Here is a 12,393-nt window from a genome sequence, read left to right on the forward strand (position 1 = left end):
CAACAGCTTTTGCTGCATCCGGTGATTTTGGACCGATGTGTTTTCGTTTTCACTCATTTGTGGCCATGTACTTCTTGATTTCCTCTGATTTCTTGGTAGACCCACTCATTCACTGTTTAGTAGCATGTTATTTTTAGTCTCTACATATTTGTGTTCTTTCCAGATTTTTTACTTCTGGTTGATGTCTACTTTCATACTGTTTTAGTCCAAAAAGATTCATGGCATGACTTCAGCCTTCCTTAACTTGTTTGAGACTTGTTGTGTGGCCTACTATGTGATCTGTTCTGGAGAAGGCTCCATGTGCACTAGAAAAGAATGCATATGCTGCTGTCTGGGGATGGAGTGTTTTGAATCTATCTGTTAGATCCATCTGGTCCAGTGTGTCATTCAAAGCCACTGATTCCTTGTTGACCTTCTGTGTGGCTGATCTCTCCACTGATGTCAGTAGGGTGCTCGAGTCCAACCAGACCAGATGTCTGCTCCTAGTCCCGGGCTGGGGCCATAACTGGACTGTTGTGTGTGGTTATCATCCCCTCTCCCTGGGCTGATGCTGGCCTCTGTTGGCGCTGCTTGCATTCTGTCAGGGTTCTGGTGCTGCTTTGGATGGTTCCGGCCAGGTGTGTCCGGGCCAGGTGTGTCCCAGCGGGGCAGGACCCCAGGGGAATGCAGGGATAGTGCACATGTTGCCCTCTGGCTCTTCCAGAGCTGATCTTGCTGATCTTTAAATTTCCAGGTGTTAAGACCCACTGATTGTAAGAACTTAAAGTCAGTCCCCTCTGGGTTTCTAAGCCAATGTTTTGGGGATTTATCTTCTTTGTGTGGATCCCCCATGCCTGGGGTGCCCAGTGGAGGATCTGCTCCTTTTCCCTCCCAAGACATCCCTTCATCTGTGGTACAGTAAGTGTGTCCTTCTGGCTCCTGACCACATCTCTGCCCTTCCTACCCCTTCACTGTGGCCTCTTCTCTGCATTTAGCTGTGGTGAGTCTTTTCTGCTTGTCTTCAGGTGATTTTCTGGGTTATTATTTACACTCATGTGAGTGTTATCTTGGTGTATCCTAGGATACTCTGTCATCTTCCTTGGAACTCTGGCTTGGGATTTTGATGGTGGTTTGGGGTAAGGTCAGAATGAGGGATTCCACTCCTGGTGTGACTTTCCCATGGTGCCAGGGGAGGGAGCACCTGAGCTGCTCATCTGCTGTCCAGACGTGCCCAGAAGGGAAAGAGGGAGGACAGGGCTTAAAAGTTGTCAACAGTCATACATCAAAGTGGGATCAGACTTTATTGTGGTTTTTTATTCTATCAGTTGAGAGAGGGACACTGAAATATCAGAGTGTGATCGCCAATTTGTCCATTTCTCCTTGCAGTTGTGTTTTCCTCGTATATTTTGAAACTCGTTATGAGCATATTTTGAATTTTATGTTTTCTTGATGAGTTGAGCCCTTTTTATTTATGAAATGATCTTTTTCCTCATAATAAGGTTTGCTCTGAAATTTACATTGTTGGATATTAACAGTCACTCCACTGACTGATGTTAGGATGGTGTATTTGGGCAATTCTTTTACCTTAGCTGTGTGCCTTTATGTATGAATAGGTTTGTTGTGTGCAACATTGGTTGGTTTGTTAATTCAGTCTGACAGTTTCTTCTATTAAAGTGATCAGACCACTTACATACCATTACAAAATATGTCTGTAGATAGGGTTGGACATCTCATCTTGCAATTTGATTTTTATTTCTCATCTGTTCTTTGTTCCCCTTTCTCCTGTCTTCTGTGGTTCTGTGTGTTTGAGGTCTAAACCAAGAGCTTTGTGGTCCTCAATGTGGGTGTGCTGACCAGCCCCACACAGATGACCTTTTGTGTTCACCCCTGACCACTGTCAGTGGTGCTTTAGGGTCAGGGAGGGATGCTGACCCCCATCTCCCCATGACCTCATGTAGGAGCCAGCAAAGGGAGCAGTGGGTGATTCCTTTCAGTTTTTTGCCAGAAATAGGTCTTAATCCCATTCTTCCTTCTGTGCGTGTATGTGTGCATGTGCACCCATTTGGTATTCACCTAGTTTTAAGATATGTGTGTATGCAAGTAGAGATGAGTATAGTTTCCATTGTACAAATGGCTTGTATATCAAAACAATTTAAGGGCGCCTGGGTGGCTCAGTGGGTTAGGCCGCTGCCTTTGGCTCAGGTCATGATCTCAGGGTCCTGGGATCGAGTCCCGCATCGGGCTCTTTGCTCAGCAGGGAGCCTGCTTCCCTCCTTCTCTCTCTCTGCCTGCCTCTCCATCTACTTGTGATCTCTCTGTCAGATAAATAAAATCTTTATATTAAAAAAAAACCAATTTAATAAGCCATGTGTCCCCAACTGAATGTTTGTTTCCAGTATTCATATGTTGCTGGCTGCATTGGGGATAGGGCCTTTATCGAAGTAATTAAGGTCCAGTGGGGCTTCATGGGTGGGGCCCTGATCTGACAGATCAGTGCCCTTATTAGAAGGAGAGAGCAGAGCTTACACACTTTTGCCAGGTGCACACAGAGAGGCCAGATGAACACAGAACAAGAGGGCAGACACATACCAAGAGAGGAAGACTCAGGAGAAACCAGCCCTGCCCACACCTGGTCTTAGACTCCAGCCTCCAGAACTGGGGGAAATGCATGTATGTTGTTTAAGCTGCCCCATCTGGTATCCTGGGATGGCAGTCTGAGACACACTATTTTCCAAAAAAACATTAAGTCAAGGCTGGACTCCCAGGATAGACTGCAGAATTATTTATGATCTAGAAACATAGTGCTAACATGGCATAGCCGGGGTGCTCAGAACCCTGGGGATGCTTTCTTCTGTTTTACTGGGTTTTCCCACGTCACAGAGAATTACCTAGCCTTTTAATAAGATGCACATTTCAGAACTTAAGCTCGTCAGCCCAGAGCAGATGCACACAGACCATGGCAGGCGCTGCAGGAGAGTGGGACGGGGAGCTCTCTGGGGAAGAATGAGAATTGGGAGCAGAGTCTGCAGCTCAGCACCTAGACCTGTGGGAAGAGCTTGGGTGAACCTGGACAATGGTGCCATTCCTGTCCTGGAGCAGTCTGGGCTGGGCCCAGGGGCTCTGGGAAGGCACCAGGTTGGGGGCAGGTCTGTTCCATTTCAGAAACCCTGTAAGTAACGATGAGCAGCCGCAGCCACAGGCTTCTGCCCACAGCTCACCGTGCAACCACTGTGCTTATTGAGGATGGTTCTGGGATGCGCCTGAGTTCTCCCTTGAGAGGCTTGAAGCCAAGTGTGACAAGTGAGATGTATACATAGGACCCTTGTGGGGTCTGGTGAGCGGTTCCCACCAGCCTTGTGACAGAACTAAGTGCGGGGGAGATCCTGAGGGTTTGAGAGGGCCAGAGAGGAGTCCTGGAGCAGCAGGAGAATGAGGGTGGGCAGCCCCAGGGGGCAGAGGCGCCCGGGCAGCCCCAGGGGGCAGAGGCGCCCAGGCAGCCACGTGCAGGGCACATCTGAGAGGAGGCCAGCACAGGGAATCTCAGACCTGAGATGGGGGACTGGGGCTTACCCTGGGAGTTCCAGAGACCTGGGTGTGCAGGACCCCCTGGGGTGGCAGCTTGCTCATGGCCATCACCAGCCTGTCACCCCACCTGTGCTCAGCAGTATGGCGATCAAGAGCTGCTTCTAGAGGGTAGTCCCCTTTGCAGGGTGGACCCTGCTGCTCCTAGAGTGGGAATAGGGCAGGTACTGCTTCTTGGGGTCCCAGGAACTAGGGGTTGCCAGTTAGGGAAAGTGGGTAAACCCTCACCTGAGCTGTGGTGTGAACAGGTGTTCCATCCCAAAATCTCCCTTGTCCAGAATCCTCCCCCACAAGAAAGGAATCTGGGTGCTGCCTCCTCAAATTCTTAAGGAACCCTTGGGTCTCCCAGGTCCTTGTGTCCAAGTACTGTTGGGAATGAGCGCCTGCTGGGCCTCCAGCCTTCTGCCCTCGTCATGTTTACCATTAGCACCTATGATGTTACTTGCTTAAAAAGATGAAAAGGTAAATTGTACATTACTAGTGCAGTAGGAACCTAGGACCAGCCATGACAGGGACAAAGAGAACCCGAGGAAAACACTGGATGTTGTTCCGTCCAGCTGCGTGCTTGCCTGCTCTGCTCCCTCACAGACAAGAGCAGGGACTGAGGCCCAGATGCGAGCTAGGCCAGGGCAAGCTGACATGAGCAGGGGCATGCAGAGCTGGAGAGAGCTGGGGTGGACAGTCCTCATGAGTGTCCCCAAACCACATGCACACGTCCCCTGCAAAGTCCATGCTGCTCTGCTTTCATCAGCCAGCTGGTCAGGAGTCTCGTCTCAGCTGATGTTTTGTCGTGATGAACACAGATCCCCCGTGACAACTGCACATGCCCTGCAGCATCTGGGGCTCCGGCAGCAGCTCGCCCCAGGTGCTGGTGGCCCTGCCCTACAGTCACCACTGAAGGAAGCACTAAGTTGTCATCCAAGAGGAATGACAGCAAAGCTGCAGTTCCTCATCCTGATGAGTGGGACCCCTGAGCTGGGCTCCAGCGTGAGCCCCATCCCCCCAGGCCAGGCCACGCTGCAGCCCCTCCACTGCAGGACGCTGTGAGGCTGCTTGCAGGCTTCCCATTTTTCTTTTGGGGGTGCAGCCCTAGCCCTGCCATCCGCTGTGGCTACAGGTCTCAGGCTGCTGTGGATGCCCACGCTGTGCCCCAAGCGCGAGTGTTGAGCTTCTGAGACAGAGCAGGGGAGCCCCCAGGTCAGCAAAATGAGTGGAGCTGTGTGCGCCAAGGGCCGAATGTAATGGGTGCTGCTGCTTGGTCTCCTAGGGCCCGTTGCTGCCAGAGACCGCGGTCACCCTGGCATGATGGGGAGGGTCCTGAAAACGATCCTCATCCTTGGCTGCTTCTGAGCAAGGTGGGACCTCATCACCTCTCTGGCTTGTGCCAGTTGCTGTCCCAGCCTGAGGACCCTGGGCTAGCAGGTGCACTATAAAGTGCTACGTAAACATGCAAGTTCCCCACCACACCAGGAACCCCTTGGTCAAAGGCGCCCCCAGACCTTGTCCTGCTGCATCGTCCCAGGACATGTTCCAGCACCCCTTACTCACTTCCTATGGTCTCAGGCCACTAGATAGGACAGAGCTTGAAAAACCAAAGTCCCTTTTCCCCCAAAATATTCTTTATTCTTGCATTACGTCTGTGTTTCCAGTTGTGAATAAAAAATGCTTAGAAAGTGGTTACAAAACAGCGTGAACTGGACACGAGGCGTGGACTCGCCTTCTCCACGTGTGACGACACGGGGCCTGGCGTCGGGGTCGGGCTGGCCTGCCTGGGCTCAGTCGGGCTTCTCACTCTCAGAATCTAGAAAACAAAACCGCCACAGCTCATTACAGGCCCAACTCGTCACACAAGGCCCTGGAAGGTGGAACAGCGTGGCCAGACGGTCATACTCCCATGGGGGAACTGGTGGTCTCTGACCCCCACACTGTGCAGGCAGACCCCAGGCAGCTTCTGCCATTGGGCCAGCTTCTGCATGGAGCCACTGCCCAGGACCAGACAGGGCCTGCTGGCACCTGCGTGTTTGCAGTGCCAAGCTCCTTGGGTGCAGTGAGAGAAGCCACAGCCCTGAGATGCCCCAGCTCTGCCCAGGCCGGTGTCAGATGAGGCAGCAGATGGGGCTGTGGGATCTGCACTGGTTCTGAAAAGGGGGTCCCCTCCCTCCAACAGCATGGGCATAGGGCCTGACTACCTCTTAGCTGGCTGGGCCAGGAGGCACTGTAAACCTCAGCGTGAGTGTGTACAGGGCATGGGCAGGAGCGCAGACCACTGAGTGTGATGCCATCGAGGGTGGGTCGGCTGCAGACAGGTACCAAGTGCCATGCTCCAACCAAACTTACACATGCTCCAACCTTCATGTCCTCTCCAAGCCTGCAAGCCCAGTGCAGATCCAGGAGAAGGTACAAAGGAGCTCACCTCCCTCCAGCTCTGCCAGCCTGCTTTGTGCAAGTCAGTCCATGTGGACAGGGGTCAGAGGCACCAGTTAGTTGCCCATGAGTCACACTCTCCATGGGGTAGAGCCCACTGTATGTCCAGAGTGGCAGAAAGCCCAGCAGATAGGCCTGGAGGTAGCAGACCTGGGTCCTCAGATCCCAGGCCACACCTGGCAAGCACCATGTGCCGAAAATGGCCGGGGGTGGTGGTGGTGAGTCCACCTAACAGCCCACTTGGATCCCGAGCCAGCTGAGCACACACCAGATGTGGCTCCTGCTGGGGACCTGGACCCCACCATTCAATCCAACGTCTCCTTACAGCCACCCTGGCCTCTGGCAGCGGAGTGTAAGGCTGTGCCCAGGACAACCTAGGAGCCTGGCTGCTTTGACATGGGCAGAGGGAAAGGAAAAGATGTTGTTCCACACTGTTTTCAAGCAAAAATGTTTATTTTTCTCCTTTATATGTACAATCTCTTGGGGATTCCGTGCCACTGACCATACATGTACGAGGCCAGACCCCAGATCTCACCTCTGGTGCAGCAGGGAGTTAGGGAGAGCAGGAGAAGGCAGCTTCCACCCCCCCTCAGGAACCAGATACATGAAATTCTACACCAAGGGACCCAGGGCACATTACAGAGAACAGAAATCTCTTATTACATCATTGTGCCCTGGCAGAAGACTGCGTAATCACCTAGAAAACTCAATTCTAACTGAATTGATGGAATAATCCATGTAAAATCATTCAGCCCATTCTTGTGAGGTCCCACAGTACGGCAGAACAATACAGTTCACAGCAAGGCGGCCCAAGCTGCCTTCTGAGGGGAAGTGAAAATGTCTTGGCCATGAGCAGGGACTTCAGCTCCCTCCTGGGGCTGTGTGGTGCCCATCTGGGAGGAGTCCCACTAAAACCTTCAGGGAAAGGGTCCTCCTGGCCCTGGCAAGGCAACCTGCACGCACACAGCAGAGTGAGACCCAGGCCTCCGTGCAAGTGATAGAAGAGGAAGCACAGCTAGCAGGAGGGTCGGCAGAACCCCAGAGCTGAGGGGACTGTGCGGTCTTCTGCAGGGTAGGTGGCCTGCCTGCCGCCCACCGGCTTTGGGTCAAGAGGGTGTGCCTGCTCATCTAGCATTTTCTAGCAGGTTCTGCACAGCCAAACATAGCTGCTCATATTCCTTACCAAGAGACCTGCTGCTGCCAGCAGCACGCTCCCCCAGGAAGCACACATCCCCGGGGAGCCTGCTGGCTGCACCCAGAGCACTACTGCTGCTGGAGGCCGGGCGCGGGGGGTGTCCGTCTGTCTGCTCTCAGGGACCAGAGGAGCCCAAAGAGACCTCATTTACACGAGAGATCTAAAGTCAGGCTTTAGCTTCAGATTTATAAACTATCTCTGCAACTGAAAATGGGCAAGATATCAAAGCACAAGCCAATTACCAAAATGAAATACAATTTTTTCAACATATGATTTTTTTTTTTTTTTAAACATCTCTCTTCATCAGGGAACAGAAAAGCTGGAATTCAAGGCACTGGACTTCTGCAGGGTGATTACAACGTTCTAACCATCGATTCAAGTACAGGAAGTGGGTGCAAAGGCTGTAGGTGTAGACCACGGATACATAAGAGGGAACAGGGTCTGCGGCAGTCAAGGAAGCAAGCGTTGCCCACGCACCGGCCCCCTCGCCAGGCACCCACGGGCAGGCGGGGCAGGACTCGGAGGCTAAGCCGCAACCTGGCTCCTCCAGACTGCTCAGTTCCACGCATTCCAGCTGACAGGTGGTAAGAGAGAGCTATGTGATTCGCAGTCTAGGGCCCGGTGCGCTGACCACAGGCGACTGCAAGAATGCAGGCAGTGCAGGCACATCTGCTGCCCCCAAGCCCAGCCTGGGGTTGGGGTTTGGGCCGCCCACCTGGGCTGCCCAGGGCCCCCAGGACACTGGAGGTGGGAATAGTATTCCGTACTGGCCCAGAGTCTGGGCACGGGGTGGGGCTGGTAGGCCGGAAAGGGCAGTACCTGGCATGGGCAGGGCTGGGGCGGTTCCAGGAATGGCCGCGGTGGCTAGAGGGCTGGGCGCTGGGGCCAGACATGGTGTCCCCACTGCTGCTCGAGGGGCGTTCATCTACAAGACAAGAAGAGGAAGGCACATGTGGCTGCCAAAAGCTGGCCTCCCCAGGGATCCCCACAGGTGCTCTCTCCTCAGCAGAGAGTAGTTTCAGGACCTGCTACGGGGTGTCTTCTAATGGCTGATACCAAAGTGACAGCATGGGGCGAAGAAGCAGTCTCCCCAAAGCCGCAGCCTGGCCACCTCATGGCCCGGCTGTCCGTGGGCCAAAGTGGACCCTGTGGGTACAGTGAGGAACTGCACACCCCACCCCAGGGCTTCCTATTTGACCGGTCAGGGTCTTTATGGAAGGGCCTGAGCCCAGGAACTCATGGCAGGGCAGGCCCACCTCTTTCCACACCCCAAAGGAAGGAGCAGCACAAGGATGGGAGAGTGAGTAAAGATGGGTGGTGAGACCAACATAACCATGATACAGAAAACTGAGCCCACAGAGATTACAGACCAGTAGCCTTCAGTGCCCGAAGTCCAGGCAGCTCGAAGAAAGCAGCCGTGAAAAGAGCACAGCCAAGTGGAGTCAGCCCCAGAAATGCAAGGGTGCTCTTCCCAGGGAATATTGCTGCCTCTTGCCCCAGTTATACCGTAAGGAAGAAGCCTGGGTGATGCTCCCTGCAGATGCAGGGAGAGCAGCTGAGAAGTTCCACGCTCCTTCACAGAAGGCACAGCAGCCAAGGCCGGAGGATGCTTCCTCCATCTGTGAGGGCTTCTCTGGAACCTGCGGCCAAACCTACGCTGCTGTGAAATGCCAAATGCACTTCCCCTATAGCTTGCCCTGCTCCTAGTCCACGCTGTGTGGGAAGTCCCAGCCAAGGCAAGAAAAAGAATAGAGCCAGAGATTAGAAAAGAAAAAGGAAAACCATCCTCATTTGCAGAGGACAAGGTTGTGCTTGGAGAAAAAACACTATAAAAACAGATTTCTAGAACAAGCAAATGTAGCAAGATGGCAGGATACAAAATACAAAGTTCTATATACTAGCAATATACAACTGGAAAATGAAATTTAAGAAAATACAATCTATTTACTTATTTTTAAAGATTTTATTTGAGAGCGAGAGTGTGAAAGAGGAAACAAAAGGAGTGGGAGAGGGAGAAGCAGGCTTCCAGCTGAGCAGAGAGCCCGATGAGGGGCTCGATCCCAGGACCCTGGGATCGTGACCTGAGCCGAAGGCAGACGCTGAACGACTGGGCCACCCTGGTGCCCTGAAAAATCAAATTCTTGAAGAAGATGGACATTGGAGTTTGTACCCTCCTCGATACTAAATATACTACAAGCTGCGGTGCATCGGGGGGTGGTACTGTTAAAATTATGAAAGAACAGATTGATGTGACAGTTCAGTTACACATATAGGACCACGTGACCCATGTCTGTGCGATGCAGTGTGGGAAAGAAGGCATTGTAACAGCCAGATGTGCATACGGGATGCGGGGATCCTGACACCTCCATCAGACCATAGGCTTTCAGGCCTCAGTGCAGCAGCCAAAACAGTGACGCTTCTAGGGAAAAACCCAGGAACATAGAGAATATCCAAATTTGAGAGACGCAAAAATCCCTAATATAGGACAGAAAAATTAAGTCATGGGATGAACTGGACCCCAACAATACTAAAATGTCTGCCATGTCATTTTCACCATTAAAGACAAGCCACAGACCGATAGAACATATCCATGATGTGTACATATGTGAAAGAACATACAATGAACTCCCACAAATCAATAATCAAGAGATAATTCAACTTTTAAAAGGTAAAGATCGCTGACCAGGCTCTTTACAAAAGAAAGCCAGTAAGAATGTGAAACGGCACTCAAAGACCAATGGAAACGATATAAGAGCAATTTCTAGGCCTCCATTTTGTTTTACAGGTAAATTTTCATATAAAACATCTCATATAACTTAAAATTTTAAAAGATAAGGCAATATAAAGGAAAACAAGGTGAAATAGAAAACAAACTGTAAAATACTATGTGAAAGAAAGACAAGATTGAGAATTTTGGCAGAGAACGAGGAACTTACAAAAAAGGATATAACAGACTTCCAGGGAAGATGGTGGGCCAGGAGGATTCTGAGCTCACCTCATCCCAGGTACACCTGGATAACACCTACATCAGTGTAAATAACCCAGAAAGTGACCTGAAGACTGGCAGAACAGACTCTCCACAGCAAAATGCAGAGAAGAGGCCTCATCAAAGCAGGTCAGAAGGATAGAGATGCTGTTTGGTTCCAAACAGACTGAGGACTGTCTGCAGGAGGGAGGACGCCTCAGGGACAGAGAAAGGAGGGAAACAGACCCAGGCACAGAGAATCCGCATGAAAATGGGGGCGGGTAGAATTATGCCAGGTCTTAGAATCAGCAGGGCATAACATGGGAACTTCAAAAATTAGCCAGCCCAGCTTTGGAGAGCCTGGAGGGAGAGGAAACGGATTCCTGGCCTTGAAGAGGCAGCACAACAAATGGCCCTGCTGCGACAGCCTTGGAGCAATGGTCTGAAGAACATTTGCTTCTACGAGAACACTCACTAATTTCACAGTGAGTGCCACAGGGGCAGGGACGTTTAGATGACTTTCCAAGAACAAAAAAGGTCATAGGTACTATTCCCCTCCCTAGATACATGGATACCTCTGGGAACCAGGGCAGCAGGAACATTTTACTTTCTTCCTGCTAATAGTGGCACCAGCCTGCACCCAGCTGCAGGTGCCCCCCTCCAACCTGGGCAACATCTGCATGGTTTTGAGCTCCTCTGATCCCCTCCTACAGCTGACCTGCACAGCCTGCCCCTCCCCTGCATTCTCCTGCAGACCTGCCCCTCTGGGACACACCTGGCCCGACACACCTGGCCGGAACCATCCAAAGCAGCACCAGAACCCTGACAGAATGCAAGCAGCGCCAACAGAGGCCAGCATCAGCCCAGGGAGAGGGGACGATAACCACACACAACAGTCCAGTCATGGCCCCAGCCCGGGACTAGGAGCAGACATCTGGTCTGGTTGGACTCAAGTACTCTACTGACATCAGTGGAGAGATCAGCCACACAGAAGGTCAACAAGGAATCAGTGGCTTTGAATGACACACTGGACCAGATGGATCTAACAGATAGATTCAAAACACTCCATCCCCAGACAGCAGCGTACGCATTCTTTTCTAGTGCACATGGAGCCTTCTCCAGAACAGATCACATAGTAGGCCACACAACAAGTCTCAAACAAGTTAAGGAAGGCTGAAGTCATGCCATGAATCTTTTTGGACTAAAACAGTATGAAAGTAATCATCAACCAGAAATAAAAAATCTGGAAAGAACACAAATATGTAGAGACTAAAAATAACATGCTACTAAACAGTGAAATAGTGGGTTAACCAAGAAATCAGAGGATATCAAAAAGTACAAAAGGGCACCTGGGTGGCTCAGTGGATTAAGCCTCTGCCTTCAGCTCGGGTCATGATCTCAGGGTCCTGGGATCGAGCCCCACATGGGGCTCCCAGCCCAGTAGGGAGCCTGCTTTCCCTCTCTCTCGGCCTGCCTCTCTGCCTACTTGTGATCCCTCTCTCTGTCAAATAAATAAATATATTTAAAAAAAAAAAAAGTACATGGCCACAAATGAGTGAAAACGAAAACACATCGGTCCAAAATCACCGGGATGCAGCAAAAGCTGTTGGAAGAGGGAAGCGTAGAGCAAGCACTACAGGCCTACCACAAGGGGCAAGAAAATCTCAAACAACCTAGCCTTACACTGGAGGGAGCTAGAAAAGAGGAATAAAACCCCAAACCACTCGAAGGAAGGAAGTAATAATAAAGATTAGAGTAGAAATAAGTGAAAACTGAGAAAAACCCAACAGAACAGATCAATAAAACCAAAAGCTTGTTCCTTGAAAAGATCAACAAATTGATAAACCCTTAGCTGGACTCATCGAGAGGCAGACAGACGAGAGAGAGGGCTCACAGTCAGACCTGAGAAAGGAGCAGTAACAGCCAATAGCATGGAAATGCAAAGGACCACATAAAAGTAGTATGGGAAATGACATGCCAACAGTTTGGACAACCTAGAAGAAATCGATAAATTCCTAGAAAAAGAAGCCACCTCCCAAAACCAAATCAGGAAAAAAGAGAAAATCTGAACAGACTGATCCCCAACAATGAAAACGCCATTGATATAATCAGAATATTCCCAACAAAATGAAAGTTCAGGACCAGATGGCTTCACATGGTTTGAATTTTACCAAACATTTAAAGAAGTGTTAATACCTATTCTTCTCCGGCTATTCCAAAAAATAAATAAATAAAGGAGGAAGAGAAA

General features: G+C 50.9%; 2 protein-coding genes across 13 annotated transcripts in view; both read right to left on the minus strand.

Annotated features, from left to right (window-relative positions):
* PTPDC1 (protein tyrosine phosphatase domain containing 1) overlaps nt 1-12,393 on the minus strand; it is a 643,782-nt gene that overhangs the window by 498,817 nt on the left and 132,572 nt on the right. The gene's annotated exons all lie outside the window — the stretch shown is intronic.
* The window catches only part of WNK2 (WNK lysine deficient protein kinase 2), a 119,137-nt gene continuing 111,912 nt past the window's right edge, over nt 5,169-12,393 (minus strand). For 10 of the 12 annotated variants that reach the window (XM_047700736.1, XM_047700726.1, XM_047700734.1 and 7 more), the window contains 2 exons: nt 8,000-8,105; nt 5,169-5,362 (listed from right to left, as the gene is read on the minus strand). In XM_047700736.1, the coding sequence (XP_047556692.1) occupies nt 5,356-5,362; nt 8,000-8,105 (113 nt within the window). In that variant the 3' untranslated portion in view covers nt 5,169-5,355. Of the gene's footprint in view, nt 5,363-6,421; nt 8,106-12,393 lie in introns of those variants that run through there. The other 2 variants (XM_047700727.1, XM_047700724.1) reach the window with 2 other exon arrangements.

This window comes from Lutra lutra, chromosome 13 (genome assembly GCF_902655055.1).
Source record: "Lutra lutra chromosome 13, mLutLut1.2, whole genome shotgun sequence".
In the NCBI taxonomy this organism is placed as follows: Eukaryota; Metazoa; Chordata; class Mammalia; order Carnivora; family Mustelidae; genus Lutra; species Lutra lutra.